The sequence below is a fragment of the Nerophis ophidion genome, linkage group LG06, assembly GCF_033978795.1.
Source record: "Nerophis ophidion isolate RoL-2023_Sa linkage group LG06, RoL_Noph_v1.0, whole genome shotgun sequence".
NCBI lineage: Eukaryota > Metazoa > Chordata > Actinopteri > Syngnathiformes > Syngnathidae > Nerophis > Nerophis ophidion.
Genome location: NC_084616.1, coordinates 18842169 through 18868051, shown reverse-complemented (window position 1 = coordinate 18868051; position 25883 = coordinate 18842169). Strand labels below are relative to the sequence as shown.

At 38.8% G+C, this 25883-nt stretch overlaps 1 protein-coding gene across 3 annotated transcripts in view; it reads right to left on the bottom strand.

Annotated features, from left to right (window-relative positions):
* The window catches only part of ptpn22 (protein tyrosine phosphatase non-receptor type 22), a 51275-nt gene that overhangs the window by 17694 nt on the left and 7698 nt on the right, over positions 1 to 25883 (bottom strand). For all 3 annotated transcript variants that reach the window (XM_061902937.1, XM_061902935.1, XM_061902936.1), the window contains exons 2-13: positions 25863 to 25883; positions 25667 to 25743; positions 22612 to 22707; positions 19956 to 19994; positions 19820 to 19891; positions 19697 to 19756; positions 19447 to 19589; positions 7054 to 7120; positions 6907 to 6984; positions 6762 to 6839; positions 6342 to 6684; positions 1164 to 1241 (exon numbers count right to left, since the gene is read on the bottom strand). The exon at positions 25863 to 25883 is cut by the window's right edge and continues 88 nt beyond it. In XM_061902937.1, the coding sequence (XP_061758921.1) occupies positions 1164 to 1241; positions 6342 to 6684; positions 6762 to 6839; positions 6907 to 6984; positions 7054 to 7120; positions 19447 to 19589; positions 19697 to 19756; positions 19820 to 19891; positions 19956 to 19994; positions 22612 to 22707; positions 25667 to 25743; positions 25863 to 25883 (1152 nt within the window). The remainder of the gene's footprint in view (positions 1 to 1163; positions 1242 to 6341; positions 6685 to 6761; positions 6840 to 6906; positions 6985 to 7053; positions 7121 to 19446; positions 19590 to 19696; positions 19757 to 19819; positions 19892 to 19955; positions 19995 to 22611; positions 22708 to 25666; positions 25744 to 25862) is intronic.

Sequence of the window (25883 nt, the reverse complement as noted above, 5' to 3'; positions counted from 1 at the left end):
GGCTTGTTCTAAAATAGCTCTAATAGCAGCACTTACCAGTGAGCTGCCTCAATTTTTTAATTGTATTTATTTACTAGCAAGCTGGTCTCGCTTTGCTCGACATTTTTAATTCTAAGAGAGACAAAACTCAAATAGAATTTGAAAATCCAAGAAAATATTTTAAAGACTTGGTCTTCACTTGTTTGAATAAATTCTTTTTTTCTTTTTTTTTACTGGGCTTCTACTAACTTTCAGAAAGACAATTTTAGGGGAAAAATACAACCTTAAAAATGATTTTAGGATTTTTAAACACATATGCCTTTTTACCTTTTAAATTCCTTCCTTTTCTTTCCTGACAATTTAAATCAATGTTCAAGTATTTTTTTTTTATTGTAAAGAATGATAAATACATTTTAATTTTATTCTTCATTTTAGCTATTGTTTTTTCGACGAAGAATATTTGTGAAATATTTCTTCAAAAAAATTCAAAAAAATTATTCAGGCAAATCCAGAAAATATTTGGAATCAAATTTAAATCTTTTTTCAAAGTCTTTGGAATTTCTTTTAAAATTTTTGTTCTGGAAAAATTTAGAAGAAATAATGATTTGTCTTTGTTAGAAATATAGCTTGGTCCAATTTGTTATATATTCTAACAAAGTGCAGATTGGATTTTAACCTATTCAAAACATGTCATCAAAATTTTCAAATTAATCTTAATCAGGAAAAATGACTAATGATGTTCCATAAAAAATATATTTTTTTTTATTTTTTGAAAAAGATTCGAATTAGCTAGTTTTTCTCTTCATTTTTTTCGGTTGAATTTTGAATTTTAAAGAGTCGAAATTGAAGATAAACTATGTTTCAAAATTTAATTTTTCATTTTTTTCCTGTTTTCTCCCCTTTTAAATCGTTCAATTAAGTGTTTTTTGTCTTAATTTAATCTCTACCAAAAACCTTCCGTAAAAGGAAAAAAAAATGTACGTTGAATGACAGAAAAAAATACCCATTTTTTATACATACCGGTAGATAGGTTTATTTATTAAAGGTAAATTGAGCAAATTGGCTATTTCTGGCAATCTATTTAAGTGTGTATCAAACTGGTAGCCCTTCGCATTAATTAGTACCCAACAAGGTTGGTGACCCCTGGTCCATAGGATGACAATGTTTGTAGAGCTGATACCGACCTGTATGGACGGCCAGTTGATAGGATTCCGGGGTTCGTTCAGGCAGAGGAGGCGGTATGTCCTCATCGGTATGAGCTCCTATTGAACAACAGTGCACAAGGTAAACAACTAGATCACATGAAGACATGTTTAAATCCATCTGTACCAAGACCCCGAGCTGGCCTTAAACAAAATGATTTTATATTTTAGACAAGGCTGTTTTAGTTTCGACACTCACGCTACAGGTAAGGATGCTATACCTTTCACATTTGAACTGATACAGTACCAATTCCTGGTTCCTGGGCATTGATACTGGTACTAAACGGTACCAATTGTTGGTGCTTTTGTGTGTGCATGTTGTAACATAACAAATGTAATATGTACAATATAAACATTTCAAGTATATACAAACCCTGTTTCCATATGAGTTGGGAATTTGTGTTAAATGTAAATATAAACGGAATACAATGATTTGCAAATTATTTTCAACCCATATTCAGTTGAATATGCTACAAAGACAACATATTTGATGTTCAAACTGATGAACATTTTTTTTTTTTTGTGCAAATAATCATTGACTTTTAAATTTGATGCCAGCAACATGTGACAAAGAAGTTGGGAAAGGTGGCAATAAATACTGATAAAGTTGAGGAATGCTCATCAAACACTTATATGGAACATCCCACAGGTGTGCTGGCTAATTGGGAACAGGTGGGTGCCATGATTGGGTATAAAAGCAGCTTCCATGAAATGCTAAGTCGTTCACAAACAAGGATGGGGCGAGGGTCACCAATTTGTAAGCAAATTGTCGAAACAGTTTTAGAAAAACATTTCTCAACGAGCTATTGCAAGGAATTTAGGGATTTTACCATCTACGGTCCGTAAAATCATTAAAAAGTTCAGAGAATCTGAAGAAATCACTGCACGTAAGCGATGTTATTACGGACTTTGGATCCCTCAGGCGGAACTGCATCAAAAACTGACATCGGTGTGTAAAGGATATCACCACATGGGTTCAGGAACACTTCATAAAACCACTGTCAGTAACTACAGTTGGTCGCTACGTCTGTAAGTGCAAGTTAAAACTCCCCTATGCAAGGCGAAAACCTTTAATCAACAACACCCAGAAACGCCGTCGGCTTCGCCGGGCCTGAGCTCATCTAAGATGGACTGATACAAAGTAGAAAAGTGTTCTGAGGTCTGACGAGTCCACATTTAAAATTGTTTTTGGAAACTGTGGACGTGGTGTCCTCGGGACCAAAGAGGAAAATAACCATTCGGATTGTTATAGGCGCAAAGTTCAAAAGCCAGCATCTGTGATGGTATGGGGGTGCATTAGTGCCCAAGCCATGGGTAACTTACACATCTGTGAAGGCACCATTAATGCTGAAATGTCCATACAGGTTTTGGAACAACATATATTGTCATGTTATCATGGACGCCCCTGCTTATTTCAGCAAGACAAGTGTTACAACAGCGTGGCTTCGTAAAAAAAAGAGTGTGGGTACTTTCCTGGCCCGCCTGCAGTCCAGACCTGTTTCCCATCAAAAATGTGTGGCGCATTATGAAGCGTAAAATACGACAGCGGAGATCCCGGACTGTTGAACGACTGAAGCTCTACATAAAACAAGAATGGGAAAGAATTCCACTTTCAAAGCTTCAACAATGAGTTTTCTCAGTTCCCAAACGTTTATTAATTGTTGTTAAAAGAATAGGTGATGTAACACAGTGGTGAACATGCCCTTTCCCAACTACTTTGGCACGTGTTGCAGCCATGAAATTCCAAGTTAATTATTATTTGCAAAGTTATCTGTAAATATGTATTCTGATATACAGTGGGCCAAAAAAGTATTTAGTCAGCCACCGATTGTGCAAGTTCTCCCACTTAAAATGATGACAGAGGTCTGTCATTTTCATCATAGGTACACTTCAACTGTGAGAGACAGAATGTGAAAAAAAAATCCGGGAATTCACATTGTAGGAATTTTAAAGAATTCATTTGTAAATTATGGTGGAATAATAAGTATTTGGTCACTTCAAACAAGGAATATCTCTGGCTCTCACAGACCTGTAACTTCTTCTTTAAGAAACTCTTCTGTCCTCCACTCGTTACCTGTATTAATGGCACTTGTTTGAACTCATTCTCTGTATAAAAGACACCTGTCCACAGCCTCAAACAGTCAGACTCCAAACACCACTATGGCCAAGACCAAACAGCTGTCAAAGGACACCAGGAAAAGAATTGTAGACCTGCACCAGACTGGGAAGAGTGAATCTACAATAAGCAAGCAGCTTGGTGTGAAAAAATCAACCGTGGGAGCAATTATCAGAAAATGGAAGACATACAAGACCACTGATAATCTCCCTCGATCTGGGGCTCCACGCAAGATCTCATCCCGTGGGGTCAAAATGATCATGAGAACGGTGAGCAAAAATCCCAGAACCACACGGGGGGACCTGGTGAATGACCTGCAGAGAGCTGGGACCAAAGTAACAAAGTTTACCATCAGTAACACACCACGCCGACAGGGAATCAAATCCTGCAGTGCCAGATGTGTCCCGCCGCTTAAGCCAGTGCATGCCCAGTCCCGTCTGAAGTTTGCCAGAGAGCACATGGGAGAATGTCATGTGGTCAGATGAAACCAAAATAAAACTTTTTGGTATAAACTCAACTCGTTGTGTTTGGAGGAAGAAGAATACTGAGTTGCATCCCAAGAACACCATACCTACTGTGAAGCATGGGGGTCGAAACATCATGCTCTGGGGCTGTTGTTCTGCTAAGGGGACAGGACGATTGATCCGTGTTAAGGAAAGAATGAATGGGGCCATGTATCGTGAGATTTTGAGCCAAAACCGCCTTCCATCAGTGAGAGCTTTCAATGGTTGACCAAGTACTTATTTGCCACCATAATTTACAAATAAATTCTTTAAAATTCCTACAATTCGAATTCCTGGATTTTTTTTTCACATTCTGTCTCTCACAGTTGAAGTGTACCTATGATGAAAATGACAGACCTCTGTCATCTCTCCTTCCCGGCTGCTGCCTTCAACAGAGCGCCAGGTGATTAGATAAGCACGCCCAGGTGGGCCATCTACGCACCTGTCGCTGATCTCGAATCCGTTCCTGGCACACCCTGCTTTGTTGCAGGACTGCAGGCCACGCCCCCCCTCCACATCGTTATTTATACTTTCTGAATAAATTATGTGATAATGTACATCAGTCAACTAATTTTCAATCCATCCGGATAAAAAAAAATAACAAAATCAAATTACAGGATAGTAATAGTATTCTATCTTTATTTGTCGTGTGTGGAAAACACGCACTTCCGGGTTTTTCGGATCACCAATCACCGACACGCCAGGCTCTTCCAGTTTTACGAGAATGTTCCATTTTGCAATAAATTGTCTTTGTGCTTTTTAGCAATTGTCTTTTTGTCATTCTCGCTCTCGCTCGTGCTCGTGTTCCACCATCAACCACCCCTCTCTCCTTCCCAGCTGCTGCCTTTAACAGAGCGACAGGTGATTAGATAAGCACGCCCAGGTGGGCCATCTACGCACCTGTCGCTGATCTCGAATCCGTTCCTGGCACACCCTGCTTTGTTGCAGGACTGCAGGCCACGCCCCCCCTCCACATCGTTATTTATACTTTCTGAATAAATTATGTGATAATGTTCATCAGTCAACTAATATTCAATCTATCAGGATAAAAAAAATAACAAAATCAAATTACAGGATGGTATTTATTTAGTTTGCTATTTTACCTCGACTGGTGCACTAACGTGTTTTTTTCTTTTTTTCTTACAAATGTAGCATAATCTAGATTAGAAAGATACAAATAATTGCTATTGCGACATCTAGTGGACACATTTAAAACAGCAGTTTTTTTAATTCAAAAATTTCAGCTAATTTTTATACTTCGCAAACTCATCCCGCGGGCCGGATAAAACCTGTTCGCGGGCGGGATCAGGCCCGCGGGCCGTACGTTCGATACCCCTGTTATAAACCGATATGATGTGGTCTCAGTTGGTTAGGGTCCTGGTATTGAATCTGACTCCAGCGTGACTATGCAAAGACTTGTTTGTGGATGCATTTTTGAGAAACTAAGTGTTCCCTAAGTCTTGGGCTTGGGTCATAACTAACCGTTGGCGTATCTAAACATTGCTCCGTCACTCACGGAGAACTGGCCGGACTTCTGCATACCACGGACAGATTGAAGAATCTTCTCGGGTGGGATGTAATTTCCCCGTGGACTAGATACTACACGAGCAATAGTGGAATGGGTGGACATTCTACGGCAGGGGTCTCAGACACGCGGCCCGCGAGACATTTTGCGGCCCCCACCTTAATATGAAAGTTTAATGTTAATGCAGCCCGCGAGTTTTATATGAATGGCGCTTGACAGCGTTGTGTGCGGAGCTGAAGGAATCTACCAATCACGGTGTGGTATGGGGCTCTCGCTTATTTTGACGTGACTTGCGTGATGCCTTCTTCGCTCTCTCTCTCTAGCTCTCTCTGTCACTGTGTGTGTGTGTCTCTCTCTCTCTCGCTCCCTCCCCCGGCGCCGCTGTAAACAGTCCGGGCCGGGGAGACCAGAGACCCGGTAGCTTCCGAAGCACTCCGCCGAAGGACCGAGTGACAATACAAAACTGTGGTGCACTGGACCCCAGCGATGATACTCCGACAGAGTCGCTGTGCGATTCGGACGTGTAACACGCTAGTCGATGTAAACTCCACCCCTTCCCTTTGGCTACAGACAGAGACGATTTTTGTTATTTGGGTCCAAAATGGCTCTTTCAACGTTCTGGGTTGCCTACCCCTGCATTAGTGGAAAAGCGGCAAATGAGTGAAAGCGACAGAAACGTTGCCATGGAGACGAGGGTTTTCTTACGTGCCTGGTTGCAGTCACACCGCGACACCTGTCCGTCAGTAATAACAGTCCCCGATAACCTGGACCAATTCAAACCTTATATTATTATCTTTTTAATTATCGTTAAATTTGCATTGCCTCACATTACTTAATTCTCATTTTGTTCACTTAACATTCAAATTTGACATTTAAAAATATATTTTTTAAGAAAATCTTATCTTGCGGCCCAGCCTCACCCATACTCTGCATCCAGTCGCCCTCAGGTAAATTGAGTTTGAGACCCCTGTTCTACGGTGTCCAGGCTAGGAATAAAAGTAGTTTTGTTCACTGACCTGGGAAGGAAGAAGAGTGAGATGCCATTGTGTGGTGGTTTGGAGACAACGTGGGCTTGCTGATGATTGGACCAACAGTCCACCGCTTGTTGACTTGTGGTATGTGGTCAAACTGGGGGCTATGGAAGTAGGGGTCCTCCACCGTCAATTTTGGAAGATTTGGTGATACCGGGTCATCTTCTATGTTCTCCGCTTGGACCCTATACTCTTCTTTGTCCGTCTCCACTGTGACAACGGGACTTTCTGGAACAGAAGTCAAAATCTCGTGCTCCTGTGAGACCGGGAGGTTCAGGTCCTCGTCACAGATGGGCTGTTGCTTGCGTTCATCTTCTCGCTCTGTAACCTTGGTTGTTTGACAAGAGGATAGGAGTCAGGAATGATGCGGAAATATTATCACCTGTCAGATAGTTGTGTTATTACCCGGCTCTGTGCGTCCATGGACTGCAAGTATCTGTCAAAGAGTACCCCGATGATGCTGTAGACCAGTTCATACTGCTCCTGAGGTTAGGCAGCAAGCGTCAGTGAAACTGTCAAATTCCACTGGAAATACTCAAACTGACGCTACCTTGGTTTGAACCACAGACGGTCTTTGTGTTCTCATGGTGCGAACCAAGTCGCACACGTTGAAATCGGAAGTGATCAACTGAAAAAAAAAAATCAGCAGAGTTTAATGAAATCTTTCACCGTCCAAGAAATTAAAAACGTCTCTCACCCCAGTTCTGAGGAGGTTCCAAGTATAGTCGATGACACAAAGGGCTCCGGTTCTGCCACATCCAGCACTGAAAGCAAGAACTTGGATTCTCACAAATCGTCTTTTAGATTTTTGACCTTCTGTATTGCGGACGTCAAACATTTGTCTCATGTGTCCCATTAATCATTTGTTTCTACTAGATACGATGGAGGGATAAGGAATTCGGGGGCTGGCTGGAGACTGGTTGAAAAGTTATTTAACATGGAGGGTGCAGTTTGTAAAAAGGGGTCGATATTTATTAGATACTCTTGGCATTGCTTGTGGTGTTCCCCAAGGGTCCGTGTTGAGGCCAAAACGGTTTAAAGGGGAACATTATCACCAAACCTATGTAAGCGTCAATATATACCTTCATGTTGAAGAAAAAAGACCATGTATTTTTTTAACCGATTTCCGAACTCTAAATGGGTGAATTTTGGCAAATTAAACGCCTTTCTGTTTATCGGTCTTTTATCTCTCTCTTTTCCTCCTCTCCGTTTTTTTCTGTTTTATTTATTTCTTTTATTTTTTTTTTTTCTTATTTCTTTTGTATAATTTTTTATGCCTTTTTTGTATTAATTTTTTTGGAACCTTGGAGACATCATGCCTCGTCGGTGTGTTGTCGGAGGGTGTTACAACACTAACAGGGAGGGATTCAAGTTGCACCACTGGCAAGAAATCTGCCGCCAGACCCCCATTGAATGTACCAAAGTGTCTTCACATTTGACCAGCGATGCTAAGACAGACATGGCACAGAGATGTATGGATAACCTGCAGATGCATCTGCAACGATTAAGTCAACGAAATCACAAAGGTGAGTTTTGTTGATGTTGTTGACTTATGTGCTAATCAGACATATTTGGTCGCAGCATGACTGCCAGCTAATAAATGCTAACATGCTATGCTAATCGATGCTAACATGCTATATATGCTAGCTGTATGTACATTTGAAACTAGATACCCACATTTAATGCGAAACAAACACTTACCAATCGACGGATTTAAGTTGCTCCAGTGTCACAAGATGCGAAAGTCCTGATCGTTTGGTCTGCACATTTTACCGGCGATGCTAATGAGGCAGCCATGCTATGGGCCACTTCATTAGGTACACCCATGCTATGGCCGAATAGCGTCAATAGCTTCAGTTTCTTCTTCAATTTCGTTTTCGCTATCTGCCTCCATACTCCGACCATCTGTTTCAAAACATGCGTAATCTGTTGAATCGCCTAAGCCGCTGAAATCCGAGTCTGAATCCGAGCTAATGTCGCTATATCTTGCTGTGGTAACTGCCATGTTGTTTGTATTGGAAGCCCGGTATGACGTCACAGGGAAATGGACAGTCGCATCGCAAATATCGAAAATCAAGAACTTTAAAGCTTTTTTAAGGGATATTCCGGGAGGTGTAAAATTTAGAAAAAAACTTCGAAAAATAAAACTAGCCACTGGGAACTGATTTTTATTGTTTTTAACCTTTTTGAAATTGTGATGATGTTCCCCTCTAAAGGCCTACTGAAATGAGATTTTCTTATTTAAACGGGGATAGCAGGTCCATTCTATGTGTCATACCCGATCATTTCGCGATATTGCCATATTTTTGCTGAAAGGATTTAGTAGAGAACATAGATGAAAAAGTTCGCAAATTTTGGTGCTGATAAAAAAGCCTTGCCTGTACTGGAAGTATCAGACGATGACGTCACAAGGGTGAGGGCTCCTCACGTCTGTCAGAGTTGCCACTGACAGTTTGTGTTTTAGTTTCTCCTCTGTGTGTTTAGTATTTCCTGTCCTTAGTTCCTGTCTAGTGCTCTTGTTTTGGTTCAGCTTCCTGTTTGTCTCCCTGTGTCCTGTTTTCACTCAGCTGCGGCTGATTGGAATCTGGTCACACCTGGTGTCAATCAGCCAGTTCCTATTTTACCTGCTTTGTTCCTCCATACAGTGCTGGATCATTGTATTGTCATTCGGACTTGTCGTTGCCATATGTTGCTCTTGTCGTGTCGATGTGATTCTTTTCAGCTATTACCTGTCGTGCTACATTTTGTCCTGGCCGCTGTAGCGGAAAGCTGTTCTTGTTAGCCATTAGTTGTTTCCAGTTTTTCTGTTTGCTATCCACTAGCTTCCATGCTAAAGTTCCTTTTTGTTTTCTAGCTTCCAGTGCTAGCTCCCTTAGTTTGTTATTCCGCCCACGTGCGTGCTTTTTGTTTGTTCTTGTTTTGTTTTAATTATGTTTTCATATTCTATGCCCGCCTCCGTCTCTGCAGCTTGGGGTTCATCACCAACTAACTGTGACGTCCTCACATTGTTTATAATGGGAGCCTGCAGCAGCAAGAGCTATTCGGACCGAGAAAATGACAATTTCACCATTAATTTGAGCGAGGATGAAAGATTTGTGGATGATGATATTGATAGCAAAGGACTAGAAAAAAAATATGATGAGGTGGCGACTTGTCCAGGGTGTACCCCGCCTTCCGCCCGATTGTAGCTGAGATAGGCGCCAGCGCCCCCCGCGACCCCGAAAGGGAATAAGCGGTAGAAAATGGATGGATGGATAGAAAAAAAATAAATACATAAAAGGCGATTGCATTGGGACGGATTCAGATGTTTTTAGACACATTTACCTGGATAATTCTGCGAAATACCTTATCTTTCTATTGTGTTGCTAGTGTTTTAGTGAGATTAAATAGTACCTGATAGTCGGAGGGGTGTGTCTACAGGTGTCTTGAGGCCAGTCTCTGAGGCAAGTCACGGCAGATACAAGGACGGCGCAAACTCCACAGATCTCCGGTAAGAGGCGACTTTTTGAAACAATTTTCTCACCCAAACCTGCCGGTTGACAAGTGGTCGAGATCCATGTTCGATTGACCGCTCTGATCCATAGTAAAGCTTCACCCCCGGGAATTTTAATCAAGGAATCACCGTGTGTTTGTGTGGCTAAAGGCCAAAGATTCCCAAGGGGTCGATATTTATTAGATACTCTTGGCATTGCTTGTGGTGTTCCCCAAGGGTCCGTGTTGAGGCCAAAATGGTTTAAAGACCTACTGAAACCCACTACTACCGACCACGCAGTCTGATAGTTTATATATCAATGATGAAATATTAAGATTGCAACACATGCCAATACGGCCTTTTTAGTTTACTAAATTGCAATTTTAAATTTCCCGCGGAGATTCTTGTTGAAAACGTCGCGTGACGTCACGGACTGTCAGGAAATATTAGCTCAGCACCACACACGGCTAAAAGTCGTCTCTTTTCATCGCATAGTTACACAGTAATTCGGACATCTGTGTTTCTGAATATTTTGCAATTTGTTCAATTAATAATGGAGACGTCAAAGAAGAATGCTGTTGGTGGAAAGCGGTGGATTGCAGCTGCCTTTAGCAACCGAGACACAGCCGGTGTTTCTTTGTTTTTAACACAGAGCGGTCAAGCGAACACGTTTCTCTACGTCAGGGGTCACCAACCTTTTTGAAACCAAGAGCTACTTCTTGGGTACTGATTAATGCGAAGGGCTACCAATTTGATACACACTTAAATAAATTGCCAGAATTAGCCAATTTGCTCAATTTACTTTTAATAAATACATCCATATATATATTTAAAAAAATGGGTATTTCTGTCTTTCATTCCGTCGTATATTTTTTTTCCTTTTACGGAAGGTTTTTTTGTAGAGAATAAATGATGGGAAAAACACTTAATTGAACGGTTTAAAAGAGGAGAAAACACACAAAAAAATAAGAATATATTTTTTACACATTGTTTATCTTCAATTTCGACTCTTTAAAATTGTAAATTCCACCGAAAAAAAATGAAGAGAAAAACTAGCTAATTCGAATCTTTTTGAAAAAATAAAAAAAAAAGAATTTATGGAACATCATTAGTCATTTTTCCTGATTAAGATTAATTTTAGAATTTTGATGACAATTTTTTAAATAGGTTAAAATCCAATCTGCACTTTGTTAGAATATATAACAAATTGGACCAAGCTATATTTCTAACAAAGTCAAATCATTATTTCTTCTAGATTTTCCAGAACAAAAATTTTCAAATAAATTCAAAAGACTTTGAAATAAAATTTAAATTTGATTCTACAGATTTTCTAGATTTGCCAGAATAATTTTTTGAATTTTAATCATAATAAGTTTGAAAAAATATTTTACAAATATTCTTCGTCGAAAAAACAGAAGCTAAAATGAAGAATTAAATTAAAATGTATTTATTCTTCTTTCCAAAAAAATATAAAACTACTTGAACATTGATTTAAATTGTCAGGAAAGAAGAGGAAGAAATTTAAAAGGTAAAAAGGTATATGTGTTTAAAAATCCTAAAATAATTTTTAAGGTTGTATTTTTTCTCTAAAATTGTCTTTCTGAAAGTTATAAGAAGCAAAGTAAAAAAATAAATGAATTTATTTAAACAAGTGAAGACCAAGTCTTTAAAATATTTTCTTGGATTTTCAAATTCTATTTGAGTTCTGTCTCTCTTAGAATTAAAAATGTCAAGAAAAGCGAAACCAGCTTGCTAGTAAATAAATACAATTTTAAAAATAGAGGCAGCTCACTGGTAAGTGCTGCTATTTGAGCAATTTTTAGAACAGGCCAGCGGGCTACTCATCTGGTCCTTACGGGCGACCTGGTGCCCCCTGCTCTACGTCGACCGGCATGTTTTTGGAAGGGGAAATTGTGATATATATCTTACCGGAGACATCATTGGATTATTCATCCTCCTGCAGTAGCTGTTTAAAAGGCAGCTGTGATCTTGGCTCTTCGGCTTCTCTCTGAGACACTGCGTGTTCACCGCAGCCATCCGACCTGGAGGTATGTCTTTACAATCTCACTAAAACACTATTAAAACAATAAGCAGATAAGGGATCTTCCAGAATTATCCTAGTAAATGTGTCTAATTACATCTCAAACGCTCACACTGCTGCCGTCCGGAGCCGTTGCTTTTTATTTTTTTTATTTTTTTGTAGTGCTTCGCTATCAATATCATCATCCACGAATCTTTCATCCTCGCTCAAATTAATGGGGAAATTGTTGTTTTCTCGGTCCGAATAGCTCTTGCTGCTGGAGGCTCCCATTATAAACAATGTGAGGACGTAAGGAGCCCTCACACTTGTGACATCATCGTCTGCTACTTCCGGTAAAGGTGATGCTTTTTTATCAGCACCAAAAGTTGAGAACTTTTTTGTTGATGTTCTCTACTAAATCCTTTCAGCAAAAATATGGCAATATCGCGAAATGATCCAGTATGACTCATAGAATGGACCTGCTAGCCCTGTTTGAATAAGAAAATCTCATTTCAGTAGGCCTTTAAACAGTTTTAAAGACTGAGAAAGTCGAGGGACAAGTTCAAGTTAAAGTACCACTGATAGTCTGCATTTGACCCATTCCCTTGTTCTACCCCCTGGGAGGTGAGGGGAGCAGTGAGCAGCAGCGTTGGCCGCACCCGGGAATCATTTTGGTGATTTAAACCCCAATTCTGACCCTCGATACTGAGTGTCAAGCGGGGCGGTAATGGGTCCCGTTTTTAAAGTCTTTGGTATGACTCGGCCAGGGTTTAAACTCACGACCTACCGATCTCAGGGCGGACACTCTAACCACAAGGCCCCCGATGTGCATCAAACGCTTATTTGGAACATCCCACAGGTGAACAGGCTAATTGGGAACAGGTGGGTGCCATGAAACGCTCAGACATTCACAAACAAGGACGGGGCGAGGGTCACCACTTTGTAAGCAAATTGTCCAAAAGTTTAAGAACAACATTTCTCAACCAGCTATTGCAAGGAATTTAGGGATTTGGACATCTATGGTCCGTAATATTATCAAAAAGTTTAGATAATCTGGAGAAATCACTGCTCATAAGCGATAATATTATGGCCCTTCGATCCTTCAGGCGGTACTGTATCAAAAAGCGACTTCAGTGTGTAAAGGATATCGCCACATGAGCTCGGGAACACTTCAGAAAACCACTGTCAGTAACTACAATTGGTCGCTACATCTGTAAGTGCAAATTAAATGTCTACCATGCAAAGCCAAAACCATTTATCAACAACACCCAGAAACGCCCTCGACTTCGCTGGGCTAGAGCTCATCCAAGATGCCATCCATCCATTTTCTACCGCTTATTCCCTTTCGGGGTCGCGGGGGGCGCTGGCGCCTATCTCAGCTACAATCGGGCGGAAGGCAGGGTACACCCTGGACAAGTCGCCACCTCATCGCAGGCTCATCCAAGATGGACTGATGCAAAGTGTAAAAGTGTTCTGTGGTCTGACGAGTTCACATTTCGAATTGTTTTTGGAATCTGGACGTGGTGTCCTCCAGACCAAAGAGGAAAAGAACCATCCGGATTGTTATAGACGCAAAGTTTGAAAGCCAGCATCTGTGATGGTATGGGGGTGTATTAGTGCCCAAGACATGGGTAACTTACACATCTGTGAAGGCAACATTAATGCTGAAAGGTACATACAGGTTTTGGAGCAACATATGTTGTCATCCAAGTTAGGATATAATGGACGCCCCTGCAAGACAATGCCGAGCCACGTGTTACAACAGCGTGGCTTCGTAGTAAAAGAGTGCAGGTACTAGACTGGCCTGCCTGTAATCCAGACCTGTCTCCCATTGAAAATGTCTGGCGCAATATGAAGTCTAAAATACCACAAGGGAGACTGTCAGGCTTTCCCCTGACAGTTTGTCTATGTTTTAGTTTCTTCCTCTGCATTTGTCTGTTTCCTCTGTGTTTAGTATCTCCTGTTTTTAGTTCCTGTCTAGTGCTCTTATTTTGTCAGCTTCCTGTCTTGTTCCCTGAGCGCTGTGTTCCTCCTCAGCTGCGGCTGATTGGCACCTGGCCACACCTGTTGCCAATCAGCCCGCTCCTATTTGTACCTGCTTTGTCTTGTGTCAGTTGCTGGATCGTTGTATTGTCATTCGGACTTGTCGTTGCCATATGTTGCTCTTGTCGTGTCTGTGATTCTTTTCAGCTATTACCTGCTATTACCATTTTGTTCTGGTCGTCGTAGCGGTAAGCTGTTCTTGTTAGCCATTCGTTATTTCCAGTTTTTCTGATTGCTGTCCTCTAGCTTCCATGCTAAAGTTCCTTTTTGTTTTCTAGCATCCAGTGCTAGCTCCCTTAGTTTGTTATTCCGCCCACGTGCGTACTTTTTGTTTGTTCTTGTTTAGTTTTAATTAAATAATGTTTTCATATTCTATGCCTGCCTCCGTCTCTGCATCTTGGGGTTCGTCAACCACAAATAACTGTGGTTGAACAACTTAAGCTGTACATCAAGCAAGAATGGAAAGAATTCCACCTGAAAAGCTTCAAAAATTGATCTCAGTTCCCAAACGTGTTGTTAAAAGGAAAGGCCAAGATACATAGTGGTAAAAATCCATTATGACAACTTTTTTGCAACGTCTTGCTGCCATTAAATTCTAAGTTATTTATTGTTAGCAACAAAAAAAAAATGAAGTTTCTCAGTTGAAGCATTAAATATCTTGTATTTGCAGTCCGTTCAATTGAATATAAGTTGAAAAAGGATATTAAAAATCATTTTATTCTGTTTTTATTTACCATTTGCTGGGGTGGGATTGAATACATTAACTTATTTTTTACTCCCTTTCGGGCAAAACTGGATCATCACGCTTACATATTGTACATAAACCTTTTGCATTATATTAATTAATATTATTATGTCTTGTCTACCTTGTACTGTGTCTGTTTCATTGCCTGAAATAAATGAATGAATGAATAAAAAATGGATAAAAAATTAGTTGACAAATATATGACTGATTCATCCAAGTCAGCTGCGTCCAAAGTTTCTCTTGTGGGCTGCAGCTCTTTTTTTGTTTTTCAACTTATATTCAATTGAACAGACTGCAAAGACAAGATATTTAATTTTCCAACTGAGAAACTTGTTTTTTTTTTCTAATAATCATTAACTTGGAATTTAATGGCAGCAAATAATTGTAAAAAAAAAAAGTTGGCACAGTGCCTTTTTTTTTTACCACTGTGTTACATGGCCTTTCCTTTTAACAACACTCTGTAAACGTTTGGGAACTGAGAAAACTAATTTTTGAAGATTTTCAGGTGGAATTCTTTCCCATTCTTGTTTGATGTACAGCTTAAGTTGTTCAACAGGCCGGAGTCTCTGTTGTGGTATTTTAAGCTTCATAATGCGCCAGACATTTTCAATGGGAGACAGGTCTGGACTACAGGCAGGCCAGTCTAGTACCCGCACTCTTTTACTACGAAGCCACGCTGTTGTAACACGTGGCTTGGCATTGTCTTGCTGAAATAAGCAGGGGCGTCCATTATATCCTAACTTGGATGACAACATATGTTACTCCAAAACCTGTATGTACCTTTCAGCATTAATGGTGCCTTCACAGATGTGTAAGTTAACCATGCCTTGGGCACTAATACACCCCCATACCATCACAGATGCTGGCTTTTCAACTTTGCGCCTAGAACCTTCCGGATGGTTCTTTTTCTCTTTGTTCCGGAGGACAGGACATCCACAGTTTCCAAAAACAATTTGAAATGTGGACTCGTCAGACAACAAAACCTTTTTACACTTTGCATCAGTCCATCTTAGATGAGCTCGGGCCCAGCGAAGCCGGCGGCGTTTCTGGGTGTTGTTGATAAATGGCTATCGCTTTGCATGATAGAGTTTTATCTCCACATCCCACCTCCCCGTATTGTAAATAATCAAATGTTTATACTTGTTATTATGCTTTCTGATCTCTCTATGCCCACTACTTGCTGTACATATCGCACAAAGTCAGACCTAGACTGTTTCAATGTCCATTTCTCAGATGATGCAATTGCTGATGACTAAAATGCTGATATCAACAAATCTTATCTTGGGATCCTGACATTGATATACATTAGCTTAAAATGATTGATATTTTGATTTGAGGATTGATATTAAAGCATAAGGAACTGGTATCGGTGGTATGGATATTTCAGTATCGATGTGCAGATCACTAATAGCTGGGGATGAACTTAACTTTTGTTTTTCCAAGCATGGTTGGGAAAATAGTGAGTGCGAAGGACGGCCCTGAGGAGAAGGGGATGATATTTATAGAATTAAAGAAGGAAATCAACAAAACCATGGCAGCGCGCAGCTAGCTAACTGAGTGATACAGCTGGAGTGTCGCACTGCTCGTCTGCACCGCACTGAAGCGGAATGAGTCGATGAAACCAATATCCGAACGGCGGATATTTATCCATAAAAAAATGAAGAAGCTGCTGATGGTGTGTTTGACGGGTGTTGTACGCTATGGAGTTATTAGGTTATATTGCGAGTATGTTTTGGTCGGGGTTCACTGTGACATTCACCGCACCAATTTAGCGGTGGGCAATTTTTTGCTAGCTCTCATTTCAAAACACTATGTGTGTTATCGCATTTAGACTCGTCTGCGCCGTACTGAAGCAAAATGAGTTGATAACACCAGCCGAGGACCCTAAAATAATATCTAAACAGTGGACATTTATACATAAAAATATGAAGAAGCTGCTGATGATGTGTTTGACGGATATTGTGTAAGTTATACGCTATGGAGTTATTACTGAAGCAGAATGAGCCGATAAAACCGATATCGAAACATTTACCGATCAAAATCTGAAGAAGCTGCTGATGATGTGTTTGACGGATATTGTGGAAGTTATACGCTATAGAGTTATTACTGAAGCAGAATAAGTCGATGAAACCAATATCGAAACGGCGGACATTTATCCATAAAAATATAAAGAAGCTGCTGATGGTGTGTTTGACGGGTATTGTCGCTATGGGGTTAAGTTAAATACCCATAAGCTAGCGGCGAGCAATGGGCAATTTTTGTTAGCGCAACAATTAGCTCTTATCTCAAAACATTGTGTATTATCGCATCTAGACTCGTCTGCGGCGTACTGAAGCAGAATGAGTCGATAACACCAGCCGAGGACCCTCAAATAATACCTAATCGGTGGACATTTATCCATAAAAATGTGAAGAAGCTGCTGCTGATGTGTTTGACGGATATTGTGGAAGTTACACGCTATGGAGTTATTACTGAAGCAGAATGACTCGATGAAACCAAAATCAAAATGCCGTACATTTATCCATAAAAATTTGAAGAAGCTGCTGATGATGTGTTTGACGGATATTGTGGAAGTTTCACGCTATGGAGTTATTACTGAAGAGGAATGACTGGATGAAACCAATATCGAAACGGCGGACATTTATCCATAAAGATATGAAGAAGCTGCGGATGGTGTGTTTGACGGGTATTGTAGTTATAGAGTTAAGTTAAATAGTGATAAGCTAGCGACTAGCAATGCGCAATTTTTGCATGCGCAACAATTAGCTCTCATCTCAAAACACTTTGTGTATTATCGCATTTAGACTCGTCTGCGGCGTACTGAAGCAGAATGAGTCGATAACACCAGCCGAGGACCCTAAAATAATATCTAAATGGCGGACATTTATCCATAAAAATATGAAGAAGCTGCTGATGGTGTGTTTGACGGGTATTGTCGCTATGGAGTTAAGTTAAATAGCGATAAGCAATGGGCAATTTTTGCTAGCGAAACAATTAGCTCTCATCTCAAAACACTTTGTGTATTATCGTATTTAGACTCGTCTGCGGCGTACTGAAGTAGAATGAGTCGATAACACCAGCCAAGGACCCTAAAATAATATCCAAACGGTGGACATATATACATAAAAATATGAAGAAGCTGCTGATGATGTGTTTGACGGATATTATGGAAGTTATATGTATGGAGTTATTACTGAAGCGGAATGAGTCCGTGAAACCAATATCGAAACGGCGGATATTTATCCAAGAAGATATGAAGAAGCTGCTGATGGTGTGTTTGACGGGTATTGTAGTTATAGAGTTAAGTTAAATAGTGATAAGCTAGCGACTAGCAATGGCCAAATTTTGCTAGCGAAACAATTAGCTCTCATCTCAAAACACTTTGTGTATTATCGCATTTAGACTCGTCTGCGGCGTACTGAAGCAGAATGAGTCGATAACACCAGCCGAGGACCCTGAAATAATATCTAAACGGTGGACATTTATCCATAAAAATATGAAGAAGCTGCTGATGATGTGTTTGACGGATATTGTGGAAGTTATACGCTATGGAGTTATTATTGAAGCAGAATGAGTCGATGAAACCAATATCGAAACGGCGAACATTTATCCATAAAAGTATGAAGAAACTGCTGATGATGTGTTTGACGGATATTGTGGACGTTACAAGCTATGGAGTTATTACTGAAGCAGAATGAGTCGATGAAACCAATATCGAAACGGCGAACATTTATCCATAAAAATATGAAGAAGCTGCTGATGATGTGTTTGACGGATATTGTGGAAGTTATACGCTATGGAGTTATTACTGAAGCAGAATGAGTTAATGAAACCAATATCGAAATGGCAGACATTTATCCATAAAAATATGAAGAAGCTGCTGATGGTGTGTTTGACGGGTATTGTCGCTATGGAGTTAAGTTAAATAGCGATAAGCAATGGGCAATTTTTGCTATCGAAACAATTAGCTCTCATCTCAAAAGACTTTGTGTATTATCGCATTTAGACTCGTCTGCGGCGTACTAAAGCAGAATGAGTCGATAACACCAGCCGAGGACCCTAAAATAATATCCAAACGGTGGACATTTATACATAAAAATATGAAGAAGCTGCTGATGATGTGTTTGACGGATATTATGGAAGTTATATGTATGGAGTTATTACTGAAGCGGAATGAGTCGATGAAACCAATATCGAAACGGCGGATATTTATCCAAGAAGATATGAAGAAGTTGCTGATGGTGTGTTTGACGGGTATTGTCGCTAAGGGGTTAAGTTAAATAGCGATAAGCTAGCTACTATCGTTGGTCAATTTTTGCTAGCACAACAATTAGCTCTCATCTCAAAACACTTTGTGTATTATCGCATTTAGACTCGTCTGCGCTGTACTGAAGCAGAATGAGTCGATAACACCAGCCAAGGACCCTAAAATAATATCTAAACGGTGGACATGTATCCAAAAAATGTGAAGAAGCTGCTGATGATGTGTTTGACGGATATTGTGGAAGTTGTACGTTATGGAGTTATTACTGAAGCAGAATGAGTCGTTGAAACCAATATCGAAATGCCGTACATTTATCCATAAAAATATGAAGAAGCTGCTGATGGTGTGTTTGACGGGTATTGTAGCTATGAAGTTAAGTTAAATAGCGATAAACTAGCGACTAGCAATGGACAATTTTTGCTAGCGCAACAATTAGCTTTCATCTCAAAACGATGTGTGTATTATGGCATTTGGAGTTGAAAAGAGACGTTTAATTTGAAAGAGCATCAACACAAAAAAGGCTTTGCAAGAAACACGGCCGGCAACCTGCAGTGGATGCAGATGGGGACGTGGTCGTGAGGCTGATAGCTCCGCATCTCCTCCAGCATGTCCAGAATGGGGAGGATGGAGTTGGGCACGCCGTGGTCCGGCCAGTTGACGTAGTGCAGCTGTTTTAAAGTCCGGCCGCACTGGGGGGGAAAACGAAGCACCGAAGACAAAAAATCCCAGCACATCAGCGGCGTGCACGCAAACAACGTCGCTAATAGTCTTCTGGATATGTTTGTTGGTCACCTACGTTGTCGTAGGTCAACCTTAAGGTCCTGGTCACACGTGCTTCTTTGTCCTCCTCACAGTCCTGCACAGAACACGGGAAAAACCCTGGAGGATTTTTCAGGGTCTCATTGAGAGGAATACTCACCCGAAAGACAGCAAAGGGCCCGCACACGAAGGACTCCTCCTCTTTCTCCGGCCAGTAGCGCTCACACTTTTTCTTCCAAAATGAGAATAGGAGAATATGAGTCGGCACAAGAAGGTCCCAAGTGTTTGTCACTTACCTTCCCCATCTCAAATTCTCGGCAGGCCATCACTATGACCTACAGACACAAGAGAGGTTTTACCACCACCAAATAATATTATAATATACAAACTCCGCTTCCATATGAGTTGGGAAATTGTGTTAGATGTAAATATAAACAGAATACAATGATTTGCAAATCCTTTTCAACCCATATTCAGTTGAATATGCTACAAAGACAACATATTTGATGTTCAAACTGCAAATAATCATTAACTTTCGAATTTGATGCCAGAGACACGTGACAAAGAAGTTGGGAAAGGTGGCAATAAATACTCATAAAGTTGAGGAATGCTCATCAAACACTTATTTGGAACATCCCACAGGTGTGCAGGCTAATTGGGAACAGGTGGGTGTCGTGATTGGGTATAAAAGCAGCTTGCATGAAATGCTGAGTCATTCACAACCAAGGATGGGGCGAGGGTCACCAATTTGTAAGCAAATTGTCGAACAGTTTTTGAACATTTCTCAACGAGCTATTGCAAGGAATTTTGCGATTTTACCATCAACGGTCCGTAAAATCGTCAAAAGGGTGAGAGAATCTGGAGAAATCACTGCACGTAAGCGATGATATCACGGACCTTTGATCCCTCAGGCGGTGCTGCATCAAAAACCGTCATCAGTGTGTAAAGGATATCACTACATGGGCTCAGGAACACTTCATAAAACCACTGTCAGTAACTACAGTTGGTCGCTACATCTGTAAGTGCAATTTAAAACTCTACTATACAAAGCGAAAGCCATTTATCAACAACACCCAGGATTGCCGCCGGCTTTGCTGGTCCTGAGCTCAGCTAAGATAGATAGATAGATAGATAGATAGATAGATAGTACTTTATTGATTCCTTCAGGAGAGTTCCTTCAGGAAAATTAAAATTCCAGCAGCAGTGTACAAGAGTTGAGATCAATTAAAAGTAAATAATGGGTGTTTAAATGGAAACAAAATAGATAGATATTACAATAAGAATAAAAAATAAAAAGCAACAATGAGAATAAAAAGATGGACTGATGCAAAGTGGAAAAGTGTTCTGTGGTCTGACAAGTCCACATTTCAAATCTGCGTTCAAAGGACCTTACCTTATCACCTTATTAGTGATTCCCAAAGCCCAAAAAAAGTCTGTGGGCTATAGAGCGTTTTCATTTCGGGCTCCAGTACTCTGGAATGCCCCCCCGGTAAAAGTTCGAGATGCTACCTCAGTAGAAGCATTTAAGTCTCATCTTAAAACTAATTTGTATACTCTAGCCTTTAAATAGACCCTCTTTTTAGACCAGTTGATCTGCCGCTTCTTTTCTTTTCCTCCTATGTCCCACTCTCCCTTGTGGAGGGGGTCCGGTCCGATCCGGTGGCCATGTACTGCTCGCCTGTGTATCGGCTGGGGACATCTCTGCGCTGCTGATCCGCCTCCGCTTGGGATGGTTTCCTGCTGGCTCCGCTGTGAACGGGACTCTCGCTGCTGTGTTGGATCCGCTTTGGACTGGACTCTCGCGGCTGTGTTGGACCCATTATGGATTGAACTTTCACAGAATCATGTTAGACCCGCTCGACATCCATTGCTTTCGTCCTCTCCAAGGTTCTCATAGTCATCATTGTCACCGACGTCCCACTGGGTGTGAGTTTTCCTTGCCCTTATGTGGGCCTACCGAGGATGTCGTAGTGGTTTGTGTTGTGGTTTGTGCGGCCCTTTGAGACACTAGTGATTTAGGGCTATATAAGTAAACATTGATTGATTGATTGATTGATATTTGGAAACTGTGGACGTGGTGTCCTCCGGAACAAAGAGGAAAATAACGATCCGGATTGTTCTAGGCGCAAAGTTCAAAAGCTAGCATCTGTGATGGTATGGAGGTGCATTAGTGCCCAAGGCATGGGTAACTTACACATCTGTGAAGGCACCATTAATGCTGAAAGGTACATACAGGTTTGGAGCAACATATGTTGTCATCCAAGCAACGTTGTCATGGACGCCCCTGCTTATTTCAGCAAAACAATGCCAAGCCACGTGTTACAACAGCGTGGCTTCGTAGTAAAAGAGTGCGGGTACTTTCCTGGCCCGCCTGCAGTCCAGACATGTCTCCCATCGAAAATGTGTGGCGTATTATGAAGCGTAAAATACGACAACAAGACCCCGGCCTGTTAAACAACTTAAGCTGTACATCAAGCAAGAATGGTAAAGAATTCCGTTTTCAAATTTTCAAGAAATAGTTTCCTCAGTTCCAAAACGTTTATTGAGTGTTGTTAAAAGAAAAGGTGATGTAACACAGTGGTGAACATGCCCTTTCCCAACTACTTTGGCACGTGTTGCAGCCATGAAATTCTAAGTTAATTAATATTTGCTAAAAAAAATAAAGTTTATGAGTTTGAACATCAAATATGTTGTCTTTGTAGTGCATTCAATTGAATATGGGTTGAATAAGATTTGCAAATCATTGTATTCTGTTTATATTTACATCTAACACACTTTCCCAACTCATATGGAAACAGGGTTTGTAATGTAATTTAGTAAACTTAAGTGACAGTTTCAAAATTTAAATAAAAATCAATATGAATTAACAATGAATAATATTTATTAATTGTATTAATGTATTGACTGTGAATGTTATTATCATGAATTAAATGTCAAATTAAATCCCCCTACTTTGATATCGTACTCCCACAGCATCCTGAGGAAGTCCTGCACTGTGTGATGGAGAGGTCCCTGGGTCGCGATGTAAGCGTTGGAACCTGCGACTCCCTGCACACAACACAGCACGTCACCCTCAGCACACATCTTTAAACACATGACAGCATATTTCACCTTTGTGAAACTAACATTATTGTATTTGTTTACCTTTATGAAACTAACATTATTGTATTTGTTTACCTTTATGAAACTAACAATGTAATTACCTTAATTAAACTAACAATGTATTTATTTACTTTTATGAAACTAACTTTATTGTATTTGTTTACCTTTATGAAACTAACAATAATGTATTTATTTACCTTTATGAAACTAACATTAATTAACCTTTATGAAACTCACAAAGTATTTAATTACTTTGATGGAACTAACATTAATGTATTTGTTTACCTTTATGAAACTAACATTAATGTATTTGTTTACCTTTATGAAACTAAAAATGTATTTACTTTTAAGAAACTAACAATTATGTATTTTTTCACCTTTATGAAACTAACATTAATTTGTTCACCTTTATGAAACTAACATTAATTTGTTCACCTTTATGAAATTAACAATGTATTTATTTACTTTGATGAAACTAACAAATAATTTATTTACCTTAATGAAACTAACATTCATCTATTTATTAACCTTTATGAAAATAACAATGTATTTACCTTTATGAAACTAACATTAATGTATTTGTTTACCTTTATGAAACTAACAATGTATTTACCTTAATTAAACTAACAATGTATCTATTTACCTTTATGAAACTAACAATAATGTATTTGTTTACCTTTATGAAACTAACAATGTATTTACCTTAATCAAACTAATAATGTATTTACCTTAATTTAACTAACAATGTATTTGTTTACCTTTATGAAACTAACAATGTATTTATTTAGTTTGATGAAACTAACAATGTATTTACCTTAATTAAACTAACAATGTATTTATTTACCTTTATGAAACTAACAATGTATTTATTTATCTTTACGAAACTAACAATGTGTTATATACCTTTATGAAACTAATAATAATGTATTTGTTTACCTTAATTAAACTAACAATGTATCTATTTACCTTAATTAAACTAACAATATATGTATTTACCCTTATGAAACTAACTTTATTGTATTTGTTTACCTTTATGAAACTAACAATGTATTTATTTACCTTTATGAAACTAACATTATTGTTTTGTTTACCTTTATGAAAATAACCACGTATTTATTTACCTTTTTGAAACTAACATTATTGTATTTGTTTACCTTTATGAAACTAACAATGTATTTACCTTAATTAAAGTAAAAAATTATTTATTTACCTTTATGAAACTAACATTATTGTATTTGTTTACCTTTATAAAACTATCAATGTATTTACCTTAATTAAACTAACAATGTATTTATTTACCTTTATGAAACTAACAATAATGTATTTATTTACCTTTATGAGACTAACAATAATGTTTTATATACCTTTATGAAACTAACAATAATGATTGTATTTACCTTAATGAAACTAACATTAATTAACCTTTATGAAACTCACTAAGTATTTATTTACCTTGATGAAACTAACATTAATGTATTTGTTTACCTTTATTAAACTACCAATCTATTCCCCTTTAAGAAACTAACAATAATGTATTTTTTTTACCTTTATGAAACTAACAATTTCTTTATCTTTATGAAACTAACAATGTATTTATTTACTTTGATGAAACTAACAATTTATTTACCTAAATTAAACTAACATTAATCTATTTATTCACCTTTATGAAAATAACAATGTATTTACCTTTATGAAACTAACATTAATGTATTTGTTTACCTTTATGAAACTAACAATGTATTTACCTTAATTAAACTAACAATGTATTTATTTATGAACCTTTATGAAACTAACATTATTGTATTTATTTACCTTTATGAAACTAACCATGTATTTGTTTACCTTTATGAAACTAACCATGTATTTGTTTACCTTTATGAAACTAACATTATTGTATTTATTTACCTTTATGAAACTAACCATGTATTTGTTTACCTTTATGAAACTAACAATAATGTATTTATTTACCTTTCTGAAACTAACAATAATTAACCTTTATGAAACTCACAATGTATTTATTTACTTTTATGAAACTAACATTAATGTTTTTGTTTACCTTTATGAAACTAACAATGTATTTATTTACTTTTATGAAACTAACATTAATGTTTTTGTTTACCTTTATGAAACTAACAATGTATTTATTTACTTTGATGAAACTAACAATGAATTTATTTGCCACGGTGGCAGAGGGGTTAGTGCGTCTGCCTCACAATACGAAGTTCCTGCAGTCCTGGGTTCAAATCCAGGCTCGGGATCTTTCTGTGTGGAGTTTGCATGTTCTCCCCGTGAATGCGTGGGTTCCCTCCGGGTACTCCGGCTTCCTCCCACTTCCAAAGACATGCACCTGGGGATAGGTTGATTGGCAACACTAAATTGGCCCTAGTGTGTGAATGTGGGTGTGGATGTTGTCTGTTTGTCTGTGTTGGCCCTGCGATGAGGTGGCGACTTGTCCAGGGTGTACACCGCCTTCCGCCCGATTGTAGCTGGGATGGGCGCCAGCGCCCCCCGCGACCCCGAAAGGGAATAAGCGGTAGAAAATGGATGGATGGATGGATTAATGAAACTAACATTTATCTATTTATTCGCCTTTATGAAAATAACAATGTATTTACCTTTATAAAACAATAATGTATTTATTTACCTTTATGAAACTAACAATGTATTTGTTTACCTTTATGAAACTAATAATAATGTATATATTTACTTTTATGAAACTAACATTATTGTATTTATTTACCTTTACGAAACTAACATGAATTTATGTGTTTACCTTTATGAAACTAATAATAATGTATATATTTACTTTTATGAAACTAACATTATTGTATTTATTTACCTTTACGAAACTAACATGAATTTATGTGTTTACCTTTATGAAACTAACAATAATGTACTTATTTACCTTTATGAAACTGGCATTAATGTAGTCGGTGTCAGATTTGGAGGTGGTGAGCATCAGCTTCACTCTGCTGTGATCAACTAAGAAAGATAGGAAGTTATTGATCAGAACAAAACAACTTGTGGAATGCAGCGCTGACAAAGTCAGTCTGAGACTTTTAAATACTTTCAATGCACTTTTGCACTCAGCGTCATCTTACATGGAAGGATGTCCTTGTATC